Here is a 24,554-nt window from a genome sequence, read left to right as displayed (position 1 = left end):
TGGCTCTGACCACCTCCCACATGCCCTAAAATGTCCTGTCAGCCCCTGCTCACCTTTACAAGACACTGAAAACCCAGTTTGGCTCCATGAGCCTTCCTTTCCAGCCTGCTTGGACACAGATGCCCTTTATCCTCTCCACATTGCTGTTTTCTCCCCTAGTGGCACCATATCTTCCCCCTTCACGCCTTGGCATTGGCCCCCTCTCACCCTGTGCCCAGAATGTCTTGGGGCCTTACCTCAGCCTCTTGGCAGCTGGAATTGTGTCCTTCAAGGCCCAGCCACAAGCACAGTCTCCTGTCAGGAAACCTGTGCCCCAGTGGGACACACCTTCCTTGAGGACAGGGTCCATTTTTATCTTGGTCTGTGCTTGACCACTGGGGCAGGCTTGGGTCTGAGGATTGATTTTTTGGGAGATCTGATGGGAAAAAAGTACTGCTCTCTCTCAAAACAATTGGTTACTTTCATGGGTTTAAACCCATTCCTCCGAGAAGGGGCCTCCTGGGCTTCATTGGACTGACTGCCCCTGGCCTAAATGATGCCAACTGTCTCAGCGAGCATTTTCTCTGCCCGCCAGGTCCACAGTGACTTCACAGCAGCAGCCACCCGGGGGGCCATGGCGGTCATCGATGGCAACGTCATGGCTATCAACCCCAGCGAGGAGACCAAGATGCAAATGTTCATTTGGAACAACATCTTCTTCAGCCTGGGCTTCGACGTCCGAGACCACTACAAGGACTTTGGTGGGGATGTGGCCGCTTACGTGGCCCCCACCAATGACCTGAATGGGGTGCGCACCTACAACGCCGTAGATGTCGAGGGCCTTTATACTTTGGGCACTGTGGTGATAGACTACCGAGGGTACCGTGTCACGGCCCAGTCTATCATCCCTGGTATCCTAGAGCGGGAGCAGGAGCAGAGCGTCATCTATGGTTCCATTGACTTTGGAAAGACCGTGGTGTCCCACCCACGCTACCTGGAGCTCCTGGAAAAGACGAGCCGGCCCCTGAAGATCCAGAGGCACCGCGTGCTCAACGACCGTGATGAGGAGGTGGAACTCTGCTCCTCTGTGGAGTGCAAGGGCATCATCGGCAACGACGGCCGCCACTACATCCTGGACCTGCTGCGCACCTTCCCCCCTGACCTCAACTTCCTGCCTGTGGCTGGCGAGGAGCTGCCCGAGGACTGCCGGCGGGCCGGGTTCCCCAAGTCCCACCGCCACAAGCTCTGCTGCCTTCGCCAAGAGCTGGTGGACGCATTTGTGGAGCACAGGTGAGGCTGGCCTCCCAGGAGCTGAGATGCCCATGGAGGCAGGAGAGGCCCCCAAGCATAGCCTTACCCCGGATGTGGTCATCCTTCAGGGATTCCCCTCCTGCTGTTGGGGACCAGTTAGGGTCGGGATCTCTGCAGGGGAAGGGAGAGTTCTGTGCTCCTGTCTGTCTCTGTGCGACACAGCAGGAAGAGGACTTAGGCCCAGCTGCTCCTCCTGTGTGACCCTGGACTGCAGCTGCCTTCTGGGAGCTATGGTGCTGGGCCTAGAACGTCTCCCATGTCCCAGGATGCTGACTGAGCTTATGGGGAGGAGGAAAAGGGGGATGAGTCCTAGACCTCTGTGTGTTGGCAGTCCCATCCCTGGGGCCGAGGCCGGGCCGGACGCAGGATCCCTGCTGGCCTAAGCCCTCTGGCCTGGTCCTCCAGGTACCTCCTCTTCATGAAGCTGGCCGCCATTCAGCTCATGCAGCATAAAGCCAACAGGGCTGAGAGCCCAGGCCCCCTGGAGAATGGTACTTCGGAGGCCAGGGCTTCGGTGACGCCAGAGGCTGCGGAAGCTGCAGGAGAGGAAGGGGCGAGCGGCCTGGCCAAGGTGAAGGAGCTTGCTGAGACCATCGCCTCTGACAGCGGCCCAGGTGGGGCTGGGCTGGGGCTGGGTGTGAGGCCGTGGGATAAGAAGCCAAAGTGGTGGGGGTCCTGGGCCCTGTGACGGGGCCCTCCTGATCCTCTCTGGCTCAGGTTTTAGGATAGGATCTCTGCCTAGGGATGCGGTTAGTTTAGGGGCTCCCGAGCTTGTGGGCATGGCGCCCACCTCCTGGTTCCTTTTCTTGTCGCCATATTTATCACTTTTTGGTGACCCGTCTGCCCTAGGCGCAGAGATAGACAAAGGGATAGACTTCCAGGCTGGACCCACCAGCTTGTGCCCCACTCAGTGTCTGTTGCCCACCACCTCTCTGCTAAAGGGGGCTTCACCAACAAGCTCTTCAGGCTGGGTCCCTAGTCTGGCTGGCCTGCTCACTTCTGTTTGACTGCTCTTAGAAGGGAAACGATGGAGTGGGGTCCTCTAAGTGAATGGGCACGTTCCTGCCATTGGGGGACCAAGGTGCCTCCCTACAGGGCAGGGGATAGGTCCTCTCCTCCACCCCAGCTGGTGTTCCCCCAAATAAATTCAAGGTTCCTCACCCATGTGGCCAGGCCCAGGTTGTGCCTTGAGGGGTGGATGGACCTTTCTGGGGCTCAACCTGTCAAGAGAGGAAAGTGCTGGGAAACTGGGCCTTGACTGATTGCTTTCTTCCTCATCTCTCCATACCCTTCACTCTTTCCCCAGCAGTGGACCCCAAGAGCCGGGAGGTGATCCAGAACGCCTGTAAAGCCGTGGGTTCTGTCAGCAGCACCTCCTTCGATATCCGCTTCAATCCTGACATCTTCTCACCAGGCAAGGAGGCCCAGGGGTGTCTGGGCTGGAGGGGCTCCCCCCAGGGCCTAGGGGTCGAGTTAAGAGAAGAGAATCTAGAATGGCCCTGGTCCCGTTGGTCATCTGCCACTTACCCCAGACCACACCTCTCTCTTCTACCTTACTAACAGGGGTGAGATTCCCCGAGTCCTGCCAGGATGAAGTTCGGGACCAGAAACAGCTGCTGAAAGACGCCGCAGCCTTCTTGCTGTCCTGCCAGATTCCTGGCCTGGTGAGGAGCAGAGGGTCTCCTTGGGGCCACAAGGGGGTGACTGATGGAAAGCTGCCTCAGTTCAACTAGTGCCCAGCCGTCCCCAGCTCATGAGATTGGACAGCTCAGATCTCCCGGGTCTCTAGGGAGCATTGCCCCCTGCCTAGGCCCAGTGTGGCCCATGGCCCGGAGCAGGGTTGACCTGTCCTCCAGAAGCTGCATCTACTGCCCTACCTGCTTTGTCACCACCTTGAGTGCCCATTGGACAGCCCCTCTCCTCTCCAGAAACCCCTAGGGGTTGGGTTTCGGGGGACTTAGGGAAGCTTGAGACTTATTTATTTTTTTTTAAACATTATTTTATTTGGTCATTTCCAAACATTATTCACTGGAAACAAAGATCATTTTCTTCCCCCTCCCCCCCACCTTTCCCTCTCCCATAGCCGACGCACGATTCCACTGGTTATCACATGTGTTCTTGACTCGAACCCATTTCCGTGTTGTTGGTATCTGCATTAGAGTGTTCGTTTAGAGTCTCTCCTCAGTCGTATCCCCTGCACCCTGTAGTCAGTTGCTTTTCATCGGTGTTTTTACTCTTGAGACTTATTTTTAATAGAAAGCTAAATAGTTTTTTCAAATCTTTCCTTTGCAAATCATTCTAAAACCTTGTGTATAGTAATGGCTCATGGCCACACTGTACCTGATGCATTCTAAGGGCTTTCCTTGGAGGAGTGTTATGTTGGTGGGAGGCAGTGGGGTTCAGTGGAGGGACAACTGAACTTGGAGTCCGAGGACCGGTTTACCCCACTTTTGCCAGTTAGCACCTGGGGGGCAGCTCGCCTTCCTGGGCTCAGGGTTAGGGAAGCTGGGTGCCTTCATTTGTGTCGGGGTCCTCGGAGAGGCCCGGGCAGAATTCTTCAGAGCTTCCTCTCTTGCCGGGCTCTGGCCTGTTTTCCCACCCATCTTCCAGTGGGCTCTGGGGAGCCATGTCAGAGGGTTGCTTTGCAATCCGGACTGGAGAGGGGAAGGCTCTTGGGGGTTAGGCTAGGACACCCAGCTCCTGGTGTCCATTCTGACTCCTGTGCCCATTTCTCAGGTGAAAGACTGCACAGACCATACGGTGCTGCCCATGGATGGGGCCACATTGGCAGAGGCCATGCACCAGCGTGGCATTAATATCCGCTACCTGGGCAAGGTGCTGGACTTTGTGCTCAGGAGCCCAGCCCGCCCTCAGCTGGACCACATCTATGTGAGTGGCATGGCCAGGGGAGGCGGAAGGGACCCCAAGGGAGGCTGCCCTGCAGGGCGCCAACATCTGGTCTCTTCCCAACTCCTTGTAGAAAATTGGCATTAGTGAGCTCATCACGCGGTCTGCCAAGCACATCTTCAAGACCTACCTTCAGGTAGGGCCGGCTTCCCAGCTATTCCCCCGGGGAGCCCTGGCTATGGGAGTGGGGAGGGGGCTTCGGGCCTCCTTTGAGCCCTGGGGCAGGCCCTGACCCCTGGCTGCTTGACTTAGGGTGTGGAGCTCTCAGGCCTCTCAGCAGCCATCAGCCACTTCCTGAACTGCTTCCTGAGTTCCTTCCCCAACCCTGTGGCTCACCTTCCTGCTGATGAGCTCGTCTCCAAGAAGAAGAACAAGAGGAGGAAAAACCGGCCCCCAGGAGGGGCCGACAACACAGCCTGGGCTGTCATGACCCCCCAGGAGCTCTGGAAGGACATCTGCCAGGAGGCCAAGAATTACTTTGATTTTGGCCTGGAGTGGTGAGTCGGAGAGAGGTGCAGAGTCGGGCAAGTGGGAGGCGAAGGAAGGAGCGAGGCTGGGAGGGAGGAAGGCAGGTTTGGGGAATCCAGAAGACGCAGGAGGGAGGCTGGGGAGAGGGAATGTGCCTGGTTGCTGTAAGTGCAGACCTGTGCCCTGTCCTGTGTGAGGCGCTGGTAAAGGGAGCCACAGAACAGAGGAGGAAAGTAGCTCGTGTGGAGGTGAGCCTCGGAGGGAGGCCCGCGTGGAGCCCAGGAACAGCAGATAGGCCCTCTGGGCTCAAATGTGGGGTCTTCCAGGGGAGGGGGGAGGGAGGACGGAAATCGGCCTGGAGCCAGATGCTGAAGGGGAGCCCCAGGCCCTTCTTCCTCCAGGAGTCCTGCTGGCCACCCAGTCCAGGCTCTGGGCATGTAGGATGGGGCTGCAGAGCAGCAGGAACGACTCCCTCTGCAGGAAGAACCAGGGAAGGAGCTTAGAAACCTGGGGCTCCCGGGACGTGGGTCCTGGCCACGTCGGTCCCAGGGAGCAGAGACCGAGGCACCCAGCTCCTCCTGTCCCCCTCTTCCTGGAGCGCCCAGGCCCCGAGGGTGGGGGGCGGGAGGGGGCCACGCTTAGCTCCTGCTATTCCTCAGTGAGACCGTTGACCAGGCTGTGGAAACCTTCGGGCTGCAGAAGATAACCCTCCTGCGCGAGATCTCCCTGAAAACTGGAATCCAGGTGGGTGCAGAGAGCCTCGCGAGCCCCTTGTTTGTGTCCGGCCCGGACGGAGCTGCCCGGGGAGTGGGCCGCAGCGAGCCGTTCATGCTCCTCTCCGCTCCTTCCACCCCTGCCTGCCTCCTGTAGATCTTGCTGAAAGAGTACAGCTTTGACAGCAGGCACAAGCCGGCCTTCACCGAGGAGGACGTCCTCAACATCTTCCCTGTGGTCAAGCACGTCAACCCCAAGGCCTCGGACGCCTTCCACTTCTTCCAGAGTGGCCAGGCCAAAGTGCAGCAGGGTAAATGGGCCCCGGGCCAGGGAGGGCCGGGCGCCCAGGGGGAGAGGACCGGGCGGCCTGGGAGGCTCCAGGGGCTGACCGGCCTCTGCCCTCCCGGCCAGGCTTCCTGAAGGAGGGCTGCGAACTCATCACGGAGGCCCTGAACCTCTTCAACAACGTGTACGGGGCCATGCACGTGGAGATCTGCGCCTGCCTCCGGCTCCTGGCCCGACTGCACTACATCATGGGGGACTACGCAGAGGTGGGGCCTCCCGTCCCCGCCACAGTGGGCCAGGAAGGGGAGGGATCTGTCCCTTGGGGGCAGGCGGACGCCACGGGGAGCCTGGCTGGCTTCAGGCTCGGCCTCTCAGGAGTGCTGGGCAGGGAGGGGGCCGCTGGGGGTGGGGGCAGCCGGCGTGCCCCTGTGGGTGCCGGGCGGGACGAAGGGGGAGGCCGGTCTGAGGCGCGTCGCCCAGCGATGACTTCTGCCCCCGCTTCCCAGGCCTTAAGTAACCAGCAGAAGGCGGTGCTGATGAGCGAGCGCGTGCTGGGCATCGAGCACCCCAACACCATCCAGGAATACGTGAGTGACAGCCCGGGCCGGCCTCGAGGCGGGTTAGGGCGACGTCGGGCTTCTCCCTGCAGGGCCCCGGCCTCGGCTCCCGGCCTCCGGCCTCCGTCTCGTCGAGGCCTCATGCCGGTGGCTGCGGGGGCTGGTTTGGCCGGGAGAAGATGGGAACAACGAAGCTTGTGTTGCTCATCTGAAGAGGGAGGCCGGGGCGGGCACGGAGGCCGGGGTGGGCGCTGAGGCCGGGGCTGGGGCAGGGAGGCCGGGGCGGGCGCTGAGGCCGGCCTGGCTCTCCGCAGATGCACCTGGCCCTGTACTGCTTCGCCAGCAGCCAGCTGTCCACGGCCCTGAGCCTGCTGTACCGGGCCCGCTACCTCCTGCTGCTCGTCTTTGGGGAGGACCATCCCGAGATGGCCCTGCTGGATGTGAGTGTCCAGGGAGGGCCCGGCGGGGTGGGGGTGGCGGGCGGCGCCTGGCCTCACGGCGCCCGGCCTCTCCGCAGAACAACATCGGCCTGGTGCTGCACGGGGTCATGGAGTACGAGCTGGCGCTGCGTTTCCTGGAGAACGCTCTGGCCATCAACGCCAAGTACCACGGCGCCAAGTCCCTCAAGGTGGCCCTCAGGTGAGGGGGCCCCGGCGGGGAGGGCCCCGAGGTCCGCTCGGCTCCGTCGCCCGCCGGCCTCTCTGGGCCCCTGGCGGGGCTGTCCGTGTCTCCCGGGCCTTGCGTGCGTTTCTTCAGGCTGGGCGGTGGGAAAGGGTGGGGGGAGCTTCCGGGGGCTTCCGGAGGCGGCCTGCCTGGGCCCCCACCGACTGGCTTGGGAAGTCGGCCCTGTGCCCGGTTTGCCCCAAGTGGAGGCTCGAGTCCTTCCACCCCACCTCGGGCTCTGCGTCTGGGGAGGCGAAGCTTTGGAGCTCCTTTTCTGCCGCCGGCGTCATTCTGCCGGGCTCCCTGGGGGAGGAAGGGCGTCCCGGGGAAACGCCTCTGCTCAGCTCCTCGGCCTTTGTGGCGCCTCCGGCCTCCCCTCACCGCCCGTCCGCCTCCGCAGTCACCACCTGGTCGCCCGGGTCTACGAGAGCAAAGCCGAGTTCCGGTCGGCGCTGCAGCACGAGAAGGAGGGCTACACCATCTACAAGGGCCAGGTGAGGGCCCCGGGGGGGCCGGGCCGGGCGGGGGCGGCCTCCCCCCCAGCTCAAAGGAGGGCTACACCATCTACAAGGGCCAGGTGAGGGCCCCGGGGGGGCCGGGCCGGGCGGGGGCGGCCTCCCCCCCAGCTCAAAGGAGGGCTACACCATCTACAAGGGCCAGGTGAGGGCCCCGGGGGGGCCGGGCCGGGCGGGGGCAGGGCGGGGCGGGCGCTCACACGGCCTCCCCCCCAGCTCAAAGGAGGGCTACACCATCTACAAGGGCCAGGTGAGGGGCCAGGTGAGGGCCCCAGGGGGGCCGGGCCGGGCGGGGCGGGCGCTCACACGCCTCCCCCCCCCCAGCTCGGAGAGAACCACGAGAAGACCAAGGAGAGCTCCGACTACCTGAAGTGCCTCACCCAGCAGGCCGTGGCCCTGCAGCGCACCATGAACGAGATCTACCGCAACGGCTCCAGCGCCAACATCGTGCCCCTCAAGGTAGCGGCCCCCCCGCGGCCCGGGCCAGGCGCGCCCTCGAACCCCGGCCTCACGGCTGCCCTTGTCCGTCCCCAGGTCACCGCCCCCAGCATGGCCAGTGTCCTGGAGCAGCTGCACATCATCAACGGGATCCTCTTCATCCCCCTCAGGTCAGTCCAGGGGCGCCTCCCGCCCCCCCACCCCCCATCGGGCAGCGGCCCGATCCACTTGGAACCTCCTCTGGGCGCCTGAAGGACAGAAACCCCAAGAGCCGCCGCGCCCGAGGGCTGTGGCCTCCCCGGGACAGCCCCGATGGCGGGGTGCCGGGCTGGGTTCTGGGTTGCCCCTGGGAACCCGCCTCCCTTCTCAGCCTCCTCCTCCAGGGAGCCCTCCTGCCTCTGCTCCCTTCAGGGCCTCAATCCCACCCTGCATCGTCTCCTCCGGCTCAGGCCTTTCCTGGCAGTGCTGGGGGGGGCCCTTGGTGCCCCCGTGAGGCCCCCCTAGATTCTGGCATGAGAAGCTGCCGTGCCGCAGCCCCCAGATGTGCCCTTCAGTGCCTGCGAGGGTCTCCTAGGAGCGCCCCCCCCCCCCCCCCCCCAGCTTCTTCCCCAGGAGCCCAGGGTGGAGCCTGCGCCGAGGCCTGTGCCCGGCTCTTCCCTTCTGAACCCTTTTGGTTACCATATTAGAAACGTAAAGGAGGGAAGCGAGGCCGGGACGGTCCCAGATGGGGAGCCGCCGGGGTCCCTCTCGCTGACCTGACCACCGCGTGCCCCCGTCTCCCCCCAGCCAAAAAGATCTGGAGAACCTGAAGGCCGAGGTGGTGCGGCGGCACCAGCTCCAAGAAACCAGCAAGGCCTCGTCTGGCGCTGCCGCCGCCGCTGCCGCCGCCGCGGAGTCTCGAGAGGAGGCCGAGCCCGGCCTGAAGCCGGGGGGCGCCCCCCCTGCCCCGAGCTCAGTGTGATGTCCCCGGGGCAGAGGGAGACCCCGGACGCTCACCCGCCACGACCGCAGAGGGCAGGTGGACGCCGCGCCTGCCGCCCGCGGGGAGGGGCCGCCCTTCCCCCGAGCCCCTCGGCCCCCCCACGTTCTTGCACTGGTTCAGTGACTACACGATGCAAAGCCCTCCTGGGAGACCCGGGACTGGATGGAGCGGGAGCACGCAGCGGGCGGCCGCCTGCCCCCGCCCAGCCCCCGCCCTGCCCGCCTGTACATAGCCCCGACTTGTTTCCCCAAATGGACTCTTGTGGAGATGAGATTGTTCCTCAGGTCATTTGTATGCTTGACGTAAGGCCGCCGCCGCTTCTGCCGCCGCCCTCGGCCGGGCACCCAGGCTCAAGCCAAAACGAGGGGGGCTCCCGCGGGCGCCCCCGCCCCCCGGGGCTATCTTAGCTTTTCTGCTTTAGGAAAGAGCCATCGCCATCCGCGCAGCATTGTGTCGTGCCGACGCTCGCCACGGGCGTCCTAGATGTGCTTCGGGGCCTGGTTGTCTGTGACGTCCCCATCCCGGCCCCCATCCGTCCATAGTGCCTCCTGAGGTGCCGAGGCCTGCCCCTGCGCCCAGCTCCAATACGCACAGCCCCCGCCCGCCCCGCCTCCCCCCTCCCCGGGGCTTCACCGTGAATGTATCTCCCCCACACTGGCTCCCAGCTGTTCCACGGGGAGGGGAGACCCTAGGAGGGCGCCAGGGCCGAATCATGAGCCCCCCAACATGAAAGGAAATTGTTGCTGCCCGCGGGGGGGGGGGTCCTCCCTGTCTCCTGCTGATCATGGTGGCTCGAGAGTGTGTGCTGGGACAGAGGAGCCTGGGGGCCGCCTGCCCTCCTCCTCTTCACGGGGCGGGAAAGGGGATGCGCACTGGCTGTGTGTAAGAAGGGGGGGGGGTCTAGGCTGGGAAAAGCCACCATCCCCCCTCCACCTGAAGCCCCAGGCCCAGTCCATCCAGCCGCCTCGTTTCAAAAACTCGTGTAAGAGAGCGAATGTGAGCGAGAAAGTGAGTGTGAGCGTGTCCCCACAAGCTACCAAGAACTCGGTTTTCTTGTTTTTAAACCATCACATCTTCGTTTCACATTGGAATAAAGTGAATTTTTGAAACCTGCTGCCCCTGCCTCTGCACTGTGCTTTGTGAGGAGAGCTCTGGGCGGGAGGGGCAGCCCGAGCCCCCGTGGGTGGGCCCGCTTCATCCTCGACACCTGGCTCCACTTCCTGGGAGTCCGCCTAAGGGGCATCATCAGCAAGGCATCGGGAAGCCGGACACTATCAGATGGTCTTTTTGAGGGCGAAGCTTCCAAACAGGAGAGAATCTGGGATGCGGAAGAACTGGCAGCTCCCTCCTGTCCTTGCTTTGTTAGTCTTGGGTTCTAGAGGAGCTATCTGAGCCCGTGAGGGGCTTTTGTCAGACCACTTGCCACCCCTCCTCCCCCTTTGGGGCACGACATTTGCTTTAGGAATGGCTGTCCCCTCTTCCTTTTTTAAGGAAACTTCCCACTTCCCAGCCCATTTTCCTGTTCTTCTTGGGGAGAACTCTGGGCTGTGCTGTGCTCTAGGTGCTCAGCGCAAAGGGGCCAAAAGCTCGGATTTTGATCTTAGTCATTTTAAATTGGGCCTTGCAAGTTTACAAAACTCACAAGTCCCAATCTAAGCCTTGCTTCCCAGTTTGAAGGCAACGTTTACTTAGCACCTTCTCTTGACTAACTTCCTCTTCTTTGGCCCATGTTTTTTCCCCATGCAAAAAAAGGTGGTTGAGCACCATTTCCCCACAATGCACTGCAGCCAGAGGGTGGCAGCAAAGAGTCAGGAAGGGGACGGATGCCAACTGAGGGCCGGACTTCATGGTTTCCCCACACCTGGCTTCTAAGGATTGCTGGGTGAGATATTCAAATGAATGTAATACAATCCCAACAAACACGCCCAGCAAATAGGGATAAAAAAGGTGGAGGATAGCAGGCAGTCTATCGGGTTTTCCATGGATGTTGAATACAAAACAAGGCTGAAAATTATCAGGAGAATCAATTTCTTAATTAATCCACAGTAGAGTATGAAGCTTTGGAAGGCCAAAAATGCTTTCCATTTGGGGGTACGGCAACATGGAAGAAAAAGGAATAAGAAGACAGGGAGACCCACGACACATGATGCTTATACTGGAAAGGAATTGAAGTCCACCAAGGTGCCTACCCCTTTGGCCTTCACATGGTATTGGCTGATTGCTCTTGTCCTGCTAAGTCAGTAAATTCAGTGAAGGTGGGAGTCACCCCCTAAATTACCTCCCATCTCAAATAACCTTGTATTCAGGATTTGTGGTTTAAAACATAGGTTCTTGACTCTTCTCCCCTTAGCCCTAAAAGTTCCAGTTCAGCAAAGCATGCCCACAGTTAATAAAAAATCGGGTAGAAGAGCTGTAGGTGAGCAAAGAATAGGAGGCCTAGACATTTCTCAAGTTCAAAAATCATTTTCTAAATGGCTAGTTACATACAAGGTGCAAGAAAGTGTTCTATCTGATCTACAGCCTGAGGACTTGACCAGTTTGTCTTTAGTGTCAACGTTTTAGATCCGCTTCTCTCCTGGTTGGGACTGTGTGAGAAGAGATGCTTGAATAATGGGGGGCAGCTATGTTGCAGAGGACCTGCTCTGAAGAACTTAAGTCCACACTATCCCTGAACAAAGGGCTCATCAGGACACAGCCGCTACGCCCTCAGCACAACTGGAGCACAAGACCAATTCCTCAAAGTCCTGAAGCCCTACTTATACTTCTAAAAGGGTGAAAACAGTACTGACGGTTCTCAATGCATCTACCCCTTCCTACAGTGTCCTGGTCAAAGATCAGTTTGATAGGTAGCTGTGAAACAAAACACAAACCAAAACTTTTTCAATTCTGTATACAAGGAGACCAAAAAAGCACATCTAGTTTTATATGCATTTAATAGTTTACCAATTGGTACAATAAGATTTTTAATATGCAGAAAACATGAATAAATTTTGTTTTACACAGTCTGAGCGCAACAAATCTTACTGTAAAACACAGAGCAATATTATATACATTCCTTTACTGATTTTTTAAAAATGGTGTCAATATCTTCAGTCTGGGGAACTGTTTTCTCCAATTATAACCTCGCCATCGTTCTTATGAAATCAAATGCTTGCCTTCATGTCAGTGTCAGGATCAACTTCTATTAACTTGAAGATTTTTTTTTCTAACTTATCTTCAGAATGCGCTTGGGTGTCTGAAGGATAGGCAGGACAAGAAAGCAGCTACTTACATGATACAGTGGAAAGATAAAAAAGGCCAGTTCAATCCAGTCGTGACTTGTAAATCCATTTGCCCTCTCCCCCACCCCCCAAAAAAGGTTTTCCCCCCAAACAATTTTGTCCACATTGGCTTCTCTACCAGGAGATTCTTCTTCTTTGTGTCAGCTATTTTAATTCACAAACGGGACTTAGGTACAGCTGGACAGAAAATACGTAGCCGTTTTTAAGTGCCTTTTTTCCTTCATTCAATTCAGCAATTAAAATACGTTAAGGATTATCAAGCCACCACTGTCAACAGAACAAAATATCTTTTATTTTTTAAAGTAGTTTTTTTAAAGCTTGTTTTAAAAAAACTATTTAAAGAATGATATTACCAGGCAGTTCACATCAAATCAGAAAGAGGCAGACAGGAGAAGCAGGGTACTGACAATAAAGGAGATGGGGCTTGGTGCATCTATAGCCAAAGCTCTCAAAAACACTACTGTGCTCCACAGCCCAGCACGACTTGCTAGCGACTAGTTATTTTTAGATAAGTGCCTGCCCTGGGCACATCATTGGTCACACCACACACATACACAACAGCAGGACGGTCTTTGTCTCCTAAAGTGCAAGATGCTAAAAAAAAAAAGCCGTCATTTTCCAGTCTGTGTCTAAAGCACTCGTGCTATCGTTCTGTTTTGCACTCTTGTCTAGAGTGCTTCTGGGACTTCTCTAGCACTTCCCATCAATGTGGCACAGGAATGTCTGATCTCTTAACAAGGAGAAAGAAACTATTTGAGAATGCAATTCTACCGGGTTTAAAAAAAAAATTGAAGTTAATAGCCAATCTGAGCCAGAAAATCAACAAAGCAGCAGTGAACCTCTAAACCCTTTGAGATATTCCTCTACTTACAATCCAAACCAGTAACCTCATCATTGTACTTATCACAGGCAAGGCACAGGATTAGACAGCTAACAGAGAAAACATAGGAAACAGTGAGAAAGTGAATCAACAGTGTGTGATGGAACACGGCAGGAACCCTTTGTACATCTGACTCCTGGACTGTGGATGGGATCTTTCCCCCTCTGCATTAATTATTTAAACAGGGCTTATGACATTGATCCAATTTGGGACCATCCCTGAGATTCCATATTCGCTGCTTTCAAATGGAAGAAGTTGGGAAAGGACGCAGCCACAAGTTTCTTAAATAGTGAAGGTGTTGCACGTCCCCAGGTACACAAATTGCTGCTTCTTCCTTTCTCCATGAAAAGTCATGCTATGCTACAGGGAGAGAAACCCATTGGACACAGCTTATTTCCTCAGAAATTGGTACCTTTTTTACCATTCAAGTCTGTGAATGGCATGCAATATTGTGGCTTCCCCTTAAGTAATACCCATCACTACATTCTAAGGAAGAATTAAAATACAGAACTACATTTGTTTACAATTGAAGATGTACAGACAGAGGTCAAGATGCATTTCTGTGTATTTCTCATTCTCAAAATAGGAGAGAAAAATAGCAGCAAATCAAAACAAGTGTCTTTTCCCAAAGCTTTTGTAGAAAATTCCAGTCAGAACAGTTGAGGGGGAAAAGTCATACCACCCATATTTCAGCACGGATAGTACGAGTCAATATTGTCCTGAAAGTCATTCTCCACAATATTTAGGGAATCGGCTTTAGTTTCATTTACGTCCTGAAAACACACATTAGTTTTCAACAATTTTCCTCCCAGAGACTTCTCTCAGGGAAGGGAAAAAAAAAAAGAGAAGAAGCTGGACTCAAATTTGCTTCTAGTCAATATATGGGGCCCTTTTCTTTGACCATTGAACATCAACTCATTCTTTATCATTTTCAGTAATATGCAGCCTAATGTTTTCCATTAAATATTTTCTATAAGGGAAAGTCTTTATTACCCAAATGAGTAAAATGCAGACAGAATAAATTTACCTCTCTATTAAAATGTCAGACTGTTAGTTCAATTCTACTGTAAGTTTTCAAGTGGACTGCTAAGAGACCTCGTTGGTTAGCTAAGCCATGGAGTTACTACCTACAACAGAATTTGTAAACAAAAACAAAGTCAGATTAAAATTCTCTTAAATATATCGGTCAAAAAAGTAATCTTTCAGGGATATGCAATTAAAACATTTTCTACATTGAGATGGCCACATAAGGAAGAATCAACCTATCTCTCCAGCTGGATGGGATTTTTCTTTTGCTGGAAAAATAGATTTCCTGCAGCCAGAGTCTATTGAAGAAGCTTCTGGATCAAAACTGTTTCTTCCAGAGCACAGCACTTCAGGACAAAGCCTATTCTACCTATGTGCTTTATTATTTCAAAGACCAGGATGCAAATACATGGAGGGCACATGTATGTAGAGTGATATATGAACACGTGTAGACAGCCATGTCTATATACTCTAGATATGGATACATCTCTGCCGAAGGACAAGACAGTGTCTGAATGCAAGCTCTGTTAAACCCTGTTTTGCTTTTACAACCCTAAACGAAAACAGTGTCAAGTGGATGTTCAGATAACAGAGATGATTCCCCATATTCTTCCCACCTCCTGCAGAATGGGAAAAAATTACCTTTCCAATAGCTCTCTGTCCTTATGTAGTGTGCAGTGCACATCCCTAAGAAAACATCAAAAAGCCAAGCGTGAATTGTACTATGACATATTCTCAATGGGAATATTAAGTTCTACTTGGAAATCACATCACTAATGTATTCTAACAGGACGTAGGGTACAACTGGAAAGACTTCTAGTGTGGAAAAGAGAAGCTTAAAGTGTTACAGTGTTGTTTTTAAAATCTGTTTACAAAAATTCAAGAACCAAATAAAATAAATGGTTGATCATATTAGCTGCTGAGATTTTTCTTCTTCTTTGAGGTTTACAGTCATTTTCATATATAAATAGACCACTAGCCTTTGCTTGATCGGCTACCAAAACAAATGAATCCTATTGTTTTGGCCAAAGTGTCATGACAAAAATTCTAAGGTTTCATTCCCATTAATTACATAGAAGGTTCAGAAGATTTTGAATTGCAGCCTTATTATCTAGCATCCTTAGAGAAGATTTATTAAGCACACTTAAGTGATGTTACATAGATACACATTTCTGAAAGAGCCCTAACAACAACCATTTTTTTTTCCCCAAATGAGGTCACTAACCCAGGCACCAACAGATAGCAGAAAGAAAAACAGGAAATTAATAACCCGACATAGAATGACACCATCAACTTTTCAGTTTAGTGCCCTAGTTCAATTTATCCAACTTCTGCCTTCTTAGGCCTGGTGTGACCAATGCCAGCCCAGGTTTTTAACCCTATGGTACTTCTAGACAACGTATGTAAATTTACAGTATACAATTTGGATTCACCATGCATGAATACTTTGTGTGTAACATTTAATAAGCTCAATCTACATCCAGAATAATTTACATGAAAGGACAATATTTATTTAAACAGAGCTCAATGGGGGTAACCATGGTATCTGAGTGCATCCAGAGGAAAGGGAGGGGACTCATCAAATGTGAATCACTCAACGGCACTCCCACACTTTTACTGTTTGATCTACACTTCCAGTAACCACGTATGGTGCCGTCTTGTGGAAATCTGCAAAAAAAAAACAACAGGCAAAAAAAAAGAGAAAAGAAAGAAAAGGCTCATTCAAAACTCAGTTTGAGTTCAATACAATGCCAATGAGCTACAGTAAAACAGATAGGTCAGTTACCAGGAGAGGGAGTGCCCAAAACCTCATAGAGGATAACAAAGAAAAGTTAAGGGGGCAGACAACAGAGGATATCATTCCTTCTTAGAAAATGGTGCCACACATGCTAGCTCATCTAGCTCTGGGGATGGATCAACTGCCTCGATCCATACCTTAATAAGAAAAACCTCAGCAGCTACTTTTTAAATGATTTAATTTCTCTCCCCAGAGTATACCACCATCTATAAACTCTTAAGGCAAAATGTACCGGTTGGAATTTCCTTCAGGCATTCCAAGGCAAGGAGGGAGGGAAGAGACTTTTGAAATGTTTTCCTTACAATACCTCACCCCCCATACACAAATGTACAATTAAAAGAAAAAACTCTATTAATGCTACCCAAATGAAAGCTAAAGATAACTAGAGAAGCTTGTCAGCTGCCCAGAACAGGTAAACAAGGGTGCTAAAGAAGAGCTCCAAAGTCCATCCTCAATGAATGCCAAATGAATCAGTCAGGAACTAGGCCCTACACTAAGGGATCAACTCCAGAACGTGGGGATTAATGTTCTAGTTGTTGTCAGGAGGCTAAGTAGGCGACACAACAAGTGAGAACATGTTAATAAGCAAAGCAAAGGAGAAACAGCAAAGAAAAAAAATCTACCAAGCTCTGCTGGCTTCTCCAGGCCTGAATGCGCCTCCGGTGAAAGAGTCACTTCAGGGGTTACACAGAACTTTATCTCTGCAGGGCACTCCCACAACTAACAACTCAAAAAGTCAAGCTGTCCTAGTACATACCCAAGGAGGTAACAAAGTGTTCATGCGCGTTGAGGGTCTTCATGCATCGCTTGTTCTTATAGTCCCACACACGTAGGGTCTTGTCATCAGCACAACTCAAAATAAACTTTCCCCCAGAATGGAAGAGAACTCCACGTACCCAATTATCATGGCCCACCTTCAAAAACAGAAAGGCAATCTAAGTACTCCTGTGTTTGTGGAAAAATGAGAATAACTTAAATGGATCATAGGCTAATAAGACTCAGGCTGGAAGGTACCCCTGCAGTCATCTAGTCCAATTCAATTATTTTACAGATGAGGAAGCAAATGCCACAGACTTGCTCAAGGTCACACAGGTGGCACGGTTCTATTATGAACCCAGATCTTCTGAATCTAAATGCAGGAAGTCTTCCCATTAAGTCTCCTTGGCTGATGTGTGCCTCCACCAGGAAACAAATGCCTTGCTTTAAAGGCTTTGACCTAATTCCTATCTACCAGAGGGAGGAAGGAAATCATAATTAGCTTATTCTATTTCCATTCAGGCGGATCTTCAGAACCAGCAGTCACTGAGTTCTGTGGACATTCAGTCACGCAACACATTCATCAAAGCTCTGAAGAGGCCTGAGGTCATCTACTCGGACCCCTACATGAAACAAGGCAAGAATCTTCTAATGTCATTGACAGATAAGATGTTTTGTGTACTACAACAAAAGGATGGAGAACATAACATCCCCTGCTTTGAAATCTGTAGGTTCTAGCATTTTCATTTGTTCCAAATAGCAGAAAAACTCCCTAAAACAAATTACAACTGATTTAGGGCCAGTAAAGTAGTAACAGGCTTAAGAGAAATCAACTTCCTGATTATTTGACACCCCCCCCCCCCATGACAGAAATATAGAATACCTCTGGATTAAAATGAAAATTCCCATAACATTCAAATGGGATCAATAACTTTAGAATACTAAAATAAACCCTAGTGGCTTGTGTCACATGAATAAGTAGGCAAATGTGGCAAAGTGAAAGCTTCATAATTAAAACAACACAAAACAAAAATCTTAAGATATCAGTATTGTATATTGGTTTCAAAGGCAGAAAAGTGGTAAGGATTGGATTGGGCAATGGGGTTTAGGTGACTTGCCCAGAGTCACACAGCTAGAAAGAGTGTGAAGCCAAATTAGAACCCAGGGCCTCCCATCTCCAGGACTGGCTCACCGATCTGAGTCATTTAGCTGTTTCATATCAAAATTAAACATTTTCTACAAGGATAGAAAAATGAGCAGTGACTTAAAATAACAATGATAAAACTCAGTTTCAATAATAAGCTTTTAAAAGTTTTTTCTCCTCCACCGGGAGAGCTAAGCAAATAATGATTTAGTGACCTGGAAACCCTAAACTAGCAATACAAGCATAACTGTGTTAAAAAAGCCTAGAAGAATAATCCTTGTTTCCTTATGAATGGGATAGTTCTGTAGATCCTCTTTATACATCATGGCTATTTGCATAGGCAAGATTACAAACTGAGTAACAACCAAATGTAACGGAAAAATATAGTACTATGGTAATTACTAAACTGCTTGGGGGCTACGGTGAAGGAAGGAGGTTGAAGAGAGCTGCCTCAGTAATACATTAAAAGCAGCTCAAGTCCCAAAGCCTTTCAGTGGCAAAGGTTAAAGAAAATGAATGAAGACAAAAGAACTTACAAGGGTCATAAGGCACATGCCAGTGATAACGTCCCACATCTTAATGGTCTTGTCTCTGGATCCAGACAGCAAGATAGGCCCAGGTTTGCTACTTTTTTTAGTCTACAGAGACAACATTTCAAAATTAGATTTCCCATGCAAGAAAAAAAAATCACATGAAGGGCTTCCAGTTAGCAATGGCCTATATTTCTAATTCAATGAAGCTATTTGGTTTTAACCACACACAAACATAACTGAACAAAACCAGATGATGGTAGTTTTTCAAATAAACAAGAATTAGTAAGAATTAGTTGGAAATTACCCAAATACAATATGGACTTTAGAATTAGACCCAGATCTTCTTAAAGGAGCATCATCATTATTATTCGCCAGCTAATATGCTTTACAAATATCACTTCGTTAGATCCTCACAACAACCCCAGGAGAACAGATGCTGTTATTACCCCCATTATGCTGATGAGGAAACTGAGGCAAAGGTTAAATGACTTGCTTAGGGTCACATCCAGGATAAGTGTCTGAGGTCAGGTCTTCCTGACAAGGCCTAGTGTTCTATCCACTGCCTTCAGTATATAAAAACTGCACATGATCGATTAAGATTTAATTGCCTAACAATTAAGAAGATCTTGGGATCACCAGATTTAGAGGAAAAGGAGGTCACTGAGTCTAACTCACTCACTTTATAACTGAGGAAATGGAAGCCCAGGCAGATTCAGTGATTTGTCACACACATTAAGTGTCTTAGGCAGGACTCCACACTACACGAAAGGATTAGTACTAAGTTTTTTCATTTATACAATGCTTCAAAGTTTTCAAATGTAATTATCAATTAATAGATTTAAGTGACCTTGGAGGCCATCCTTCCCAATCCCATCAAATGGATACCCTGTATTAGGAAAGGAGTAAACTCCTGTAGGAGGAAGTCATCTATTCCTGTTACCAGACCCTGAGACATCTATCATTGAGGTCGAATACTTCCAGTCAAGAGATTTCCTCCACACATCAGATCAGCACCTGCTTTGCTACTTAGAGAGTTGTCTAATTCTGGAAACTCCATTCGTTATTAATGCAGTTATTTATTTTGGGGCAGTCACATTGAGCCCACTGTCAGCTAACTGTTAACTGTGGGTTAGTCCCAGGCCACCATTCTATAATGGAACAATCGATTGTGTGAGCCTATGAGCAAGACTATCTTTAACCTTGACTACCTTTAACCTCAAATTCCAAGCTGTCACAATTCTTTTTAGAACTTGACTCTATATCACAATTCCATCTCTTCTAGCCTTGCTCTTCATTCACAAAGTTATTATTAATCACCATCACATCTGGAGGAAGATCTAATTTTGATCAGTTCTGCCTCCAGTCAACTATTGCAGTTACTACTTTTTCTACAATGTGATGAGGCAACAAACAGTAAATGTAGAGAATGCAATTGATATTTGACTGATCAGTAAGGTTAATACTAATTACTCTTAGCAATTATTAATGAGGTTACCACAAGAAAGCAGCAAATAGAATTTTCCAGGGAAATTAGCTGACCAATAGGGATTCTTTAACATTTTGACTGTCATCAAAACAAATGAGAATATTTTCTTCGCTGAAATACATCAAAGGTAAATTTGTGATTGAATCCATAAAGAAATTTGATAATTTAAAAAGAAGTGACTTTTAAATTTCTCATTGAAGTGACATGCCTTGATATTACAGAAACCTACTAGTTCTAATCAATAATATGGTGATAAGGACTGGCTTAGCTGGGAACCCAAGTCTTCTTGACTTTGAGACCAACTCTCCAGCTACCACTTCACCATGTGCTACCCCCCCCCCCCCAATCCAATCAATACAACCAGAAAAAGGAATATTTGGGAACAAAATGTACGAACCTGGGTTTACCTCTAAAAGAACAAAAATAGTTCCAGAAGTTTAAAAATAAAATATCCTCCATTTTAAAGCTATGTAACAAATTTATTTTTTAAGTGGCTTCCTTTAATGAACACTCAGTAGGACAAAGAAGTCTTACTCTATACCATGTTGATGACAACATTCAGGGCTCAGTTTTCATCTGGACATTGTATGTAACAATGAAGGCTCTGTTCCCCTCCCGATATTCCATGAAGCCAGGGATGTGTGTCCATGACACAGATACTCACTAGTTCTATACTGATGTACACCTAAGATATGGGGTGTAGCCCTTAAAGAGACAACGGTTTCAGAATTGATCATTAGAAAAGCCCCCTTCAATTGGAGAGCAGCTGGAGCCAAATCATAGGATAGTACAAATAACATAGTACCTCAGATCCTGTAGCTTCAGAGATAGAGGAATAAGAGCTTTCTGGGGCCCAGGAAATGCACTCAACCACATGCTCATGTTCTCGGAGCTCAGCTTTGCATTCCTTTGTGGCTACTACCCATACACGAACTGTCTGGTCATTAGAACAACTGGCAATTAAGGTGCCATCCTGATTTGGCCGCACCATGCGCACCCATTCTCTGTGTCCTGTGAAAGTCTTCACACAGTAGCTACAAAAACAAAAAACAAAAACCCGCTGTACTGTAATGAACGTAGAAAGCATCTTAAATGTTACATGGTCTTGAAGCTACAAAGTTAGGGAGATCATATACAAATGGGGCGGGGGAGGGGGGTGCGGGCGGGGAGAATAGGGGAAGACTGTAAGTTAATTTGTTCACAAAGGAAGGGAGCTAAAATGGCTGGATACCTGTGGGAAAAATGTAGAAGATAATAGGTGAAACATATCTATGAGGGAAACCTAAAAAAAAAAAAAAAGTCAAAGGGGAAGAGATCAGCTCTATAAAGCAAGCACAACAAACCAAAGGAAATAAATCCTAACTTGGCTGGCAGGGGAAAGAGCAAGCAGTGAAAGGAGTAAAACCAATGGACTAAGAATGTCTCATTACAAGAACAAGTAATTCGAAAAGAAAGAAGGAAAAAAAAAAGACAGAAATTCAGTGTGACAAAAGGCACCAGACTAGATCTCAGAGAACAGAAGCTAATGACACATCATTCAAGTTCTTCAAGTCTCTCTTTCAATCTTTGGAAATCTTTTCCCGAAAACCCTCTGCACATACATCTTGAAAACTTTTTTTAAGGTTAATAACATTTTTTCAAGGTTATTAATTCTTACTTGAAACACACAACCTTCTCAGGCACAATAAATGCAAAACACACTTCCAGATTGGTCATTGTTTTCATATAAAACCAAATCTCCCAAATAAAACCATAAATAAACTAATGTGAAAAATTGCATGTTTTAATTTGCACCTAATTCCAACAGTTCTTTCTCTGGAGGTGGATAGCATTTTTTGTCATAAATCCCTCAGAATCATCCCGGGTCATTGTACTACTGAGAGTGGCCAAATCTACCACAGTCGATCACTGTATGATATTGCTGTAACTGTGTACAATGCTCTCCCAGTTCTGCTTAACTCATTCTGCATCAGTTCCTGTAGATCTTTCCAGGTTTTTCTGAAAACATCCTGCTCATTATTTCTCATTGTATTCCATCACCACCATTTCTCAATAGCATTCCATCACCATGATCTATACCAAAATTTGTTCAGTCATTTCCCCTATTGATGGACATCACCTCAATTTCCAATTTTTTGCTAATATAAAAGGGGCAGCTATAAATATTTTTATACAAGTAGATCCTTCCCTCCCCCCATCTCTTTTAAAAAACTCTCTATGGGATACAGACCTAGTAGTGGTATTACAGGATCAAAAAAAAGTACACATAGTTTTATAGCCCTTTGGGCATAGCTCCAAATTGCCACCCAGAATGGTTGGATCAGTTCACAACTCCACCAGCAATGCATTAGGGTCCCAATTTTGCCACATTACCTCAACATTTATCACTTTCCTTTATTGTCATATTGGCCAATCTGATAGGTGTGAGGCAGTACCTCAGTTTCAACAAGCATTTTAAAGTGCTTTCTATAATCCAGGTATTGTGCTACCACATACTGAATAAACTCTTCCTTTTCATAGGCTGGTGTCTTCCCCCCAACTAGATTCACTCACCCAGTTTGCACTTCCCACATTTTTATAGTTTTGTCCCTTGAGGCAGATACTATGTGATCTCCATTAGGCATGATGGCTACTGAAGAGACATTGTGATCATGGCCTGAAACACACAAACAGGAAACACTTCAATAATGTCCAACCAATGGCATATAAAGCCCATATTAATCCACTAGGGCATGAATTCCAAAGAATTCAAATAATATAATAAAATATATACCTGAAGTCAAAATAAACCTGGAATGACAAAACTATTTACACAAAAGAAATCAGGATGTCTCTAAATAGCAAGCTTTCCTGACACATTTAAAATGGACTTTAAGGAACATGTCTCTTCACCAAGAAACATTTACTGAATATCCTTAAATATCTCTCTAGTGTCTGAATAGTCACAAGGAAACATTAGAAATAAGAAAACCAATTAAGTTTAAGATTTAAATCTATCCAGAATAAGCAGGGAGAAGTAGGATGTTTGTGTGTGTTTCTGTACATATTTATTACATGTAAAGAAAATCCAATCTATTTTAGTTTAATGGTGATAAGAAATTGTATTTACCTGTATTTTTTTTTAGCCCTTACCTTTGATCTTAGAAACAATACTATGTATTAGTTCTAAGGCAGAAGAGTAGTATAGGCTAGGCAATGGGGCTTAAATGATTTGCCCAGGGCCACAAAGCTATTAAGTATCTGAAGCCAGATTTGAATTCAGGACCTCCCATCTCTCTAGCTGGCTCTCTATTCACTGAACCACCTACAGATCTTATTTATATTTCAAGAAACCACTCTGCTGAGTCAGCTATCCTGTCCCTAGTTGTGGAGCAAGCCCTGGGTGTCCTTTAGAAACAGCAAATTTTCATTTCTTTTAAGGAACACTTAATAGATGGAGAATAATTATTTTTTTGCAAGTTAAGCTGGCTAACATGGTCAACTCTTCACAATACACCACACTCTTAACCAAATCTGATATGAAAATTCCAATTTTTCATACTCCACATCAGAATTTAAAAAACAATATCTTAAATAGAAAGCTTCTCCAATAGATGTTAAGTTACTTTATTTACAAAAATTGATGGCATAGACAGACCTGAAGATACAGTCTAAACCCAGTGTATGTTTAGGATCAGTCAGAGACAGAAAATACAGTTTTCAGCTTTAAATCTATGCTTACTCATTTGAGGCTTCAGTTTCTTTTCTCCATTTGTTGTTGGGCTTTTTTTTTTTAAAAGAACCTCGATCACCATATTATCACTACCTCTCACAAGGTTGTTTAGTTGCCTCTGAAAAAATTTTTAGTCAAAAAAGATGGTGGTTCTTTTTTTTAATGGAAAAGGCTAATAATAATGTAAAATTCCAGCTAGTTTATCATATCGATGATCTGTTGTTATATTCCTATCCAAACCCCACCAATCTGGATAATCAAAATCTGACTTTAGTCAGCTTTAGTATTTGTAATTATAATTTGATGTGTAAACAACTAATTATAATTCAACCATGATGAAACTACAAATTACACCTGTAGGGGAAAGCTTAAGGAAAGCCTGTGTTATATCTTCTTCATTTCTCTTATATGCTCTTCCCTCTGGGTCAAAATTTTGAAGTCTCTCCACCCCCACCTTCCACATTCAGAACTCACTGATGACTTTGTCTCCTCTTTATCTTACCATGCATGGTTCTGATACACTCGAAACCCTGGAAATCCCAAAGTTTAATGGTCATATCAGCAGAACAAGAAGCCAAAAGCTTGCCACTGTGGTCAAAGGAAATATCTTGTACAGAGTCTGTGTGTCCCTTAAGAGTTCGTTCAAAATCTCCAGTTTCATAATCCCACACCTGACAAGTGAACAGAAAATTGGTTAACACCAGCCTATCACTCCTCATACTCTCTAGTCTTACATTTGCACTCAGCAGGCTAGTCTAGCACCTTATTGAATAATGAACTGAACAAATGACAAAGGATGAATGTTTTAGAAAATCATGGTTAGAGAAAAAATGTCATAGCATCAAGTCTAAAACTACCCATTGATTAGTTTTTCTATTAAAAAAACAAACAAACCCCTATCGTATGATGACTAAAATACACATGTAAAAATATTTATAGACACTATTTCCCTTGTAAAACATCAATTTTAGAGACCAGGAATAATTTGATCAAGTACTATCAAAATGAAGGAAATTATACCCACATTTCTTTATTTTCTCTAAAAACAAAACAAGATAGATAGCAAAGATCGTACTACACTACACTCAATAAGGTAGTGAGTCTGATAGGTGAGCAAAG

The 24,554-nt window shown here is 48.8% G+C and overlaps 2 protein-coding genes across 9 annotated transcripts in view; one reads left to right on the top strand and one right to left on the bottom strand.

Moving 5' to 3' along the window:
- Positions 1 to 9,933, top strand: part of CLUH (clustered mitochondria homolog) — a 32,189-nt gene extending 22,256 nt beyond the window's left edge. For 2 of the 4 annotated variants that reach the window (XM_056819640.1, XM_056819638.1), the window contains exons 10-26: positions 575 to 1,269; positions 1,696 to 1,904; positions 2,600 to 2,704; positions 2,854 to 2,954; positions 4,027 to 4,179; positions 4,271 to 4,333; positions 4,450 to 4,694; positions 5,325 to 5,409; positions 5,536 to 5,689; positions 5,791 to 5,930; positions 6,171 to 6,251; positions 6,536 to 6,661; positions 6,739 to 6,860; positions 7,285 to 7,378; positions 7,724 to 7,858; positions 7,934 to 8,007; positions 8,624 to 9,933. In XM_056819640.1, the coding sequence (XP_056675618.1) occupies positions 575 to 1,269; positions 1,696 to 1,904; positions 2,600 to 2,704; positions 2,854 to 2,954; positions 4,027 to 4,179; positions 4,271 to 4,333; positions 4,450 to 4,694; positions 5,325 to 5,409; positions 5,536 to 5,689; positions 5,791 to 5,930; positions 6,171 to 6,251; positions 6,536 to 6,661; positions 6,739 to 6,860; positions 7,285 to 7,378; positions 7,724 to 7,858; positions 7,934 to 8,007; positions 8,624 to 8,798 (2,757 nt within the window). In that variant the 3' untranslated portion in view covers positions 8,799 to 9,933. Of the gene's footprint in view, positions 1 to 574; positions 1,270 to 1,695; positions 1,905 to 2,596; positions 2,705 to 2,853; positions 2,955 to 4,026; positions 4,180 to 4,270; positions 4,334 to 4,449; positions 4,695 to 5,324; positions 5,410 to 5,535; positions 5,690 to 5,790; positions 5,931 to 6,170; positions 6,252 to 6,535; positions 6,662 to 6,738; positions 6,861 to 7,284; positions 7,379 to 7,723; positions 7,859 to 7,933; positions 8,008 to 8,623 lie in introns of all 4 variants that reach the window. The other 2 variants (XM_056819639.1, XM_056819637.1) reach the window with 1 other exon arrangement.
- A 1,802-nt stretch (positions 9,934 to 11,735) lies between these two features.
- Positions 11,736 to 24,554, bottom strand: part of PAFAH1B1 (platelet activating factor acetylhydrolase 1b regulatory subunit 1) — a 76,037-nt gene continuing 63,218 nt past the window's right edge. For all 5 annotated transcript variants that reach the window (XM_007485780.3, XM_056819642.1, XM_056819641.1 and 2 more), the window contains 6 exons: positions 23,938 to 24,106; positions 22,277 to 22,379; positions 20,529 to 20,757; positions 18,241 to 18,342; positions 16,562 to 16,718; positions 11,736 to 15,674 (listed from right to left, as the gene is read on the bottom strand). In XM_007485780.3, the coding sequence (XP_007485842.1) occupies positions 15,601 to 15,674; positions 16,562 to 16,718; positions 18,241 to 18,342; positions 20,529 to 20,757; positions 22,277 to 22,379; positions 23,938 to 24,106 (834 nt within the window). In that variant the 3' untranslated portion in view covers positions 11,736 to 15,600. The remainder of the gene's footprint in view (positions 15,675 to 16,561; positions 16,719 to 18,240; positions 18,343 to 20,528; positions 20,758 to 22,276; positions 22,380 to 23,937; positions 24,107 to 24,554) is intronic.

Source organism: Monodelphis domestica, chromosome 2, assembly GCF_027887165.1.
Source record: "Monodelphis domestica isolate mMonDom1 chromosome 2, mMonDom1.pri, whole genome shotgun sequence".
Classification (NCBI taxonomy): Eukaryota; Metazoa; Chordata; class Mammalia; order Didelphimorphia; family Didelphidae; genus Monodelphis; species Monodelphis domestica.
This window is presented reverse-complemented; position numbering and strand designations above follow the sequence as displayed.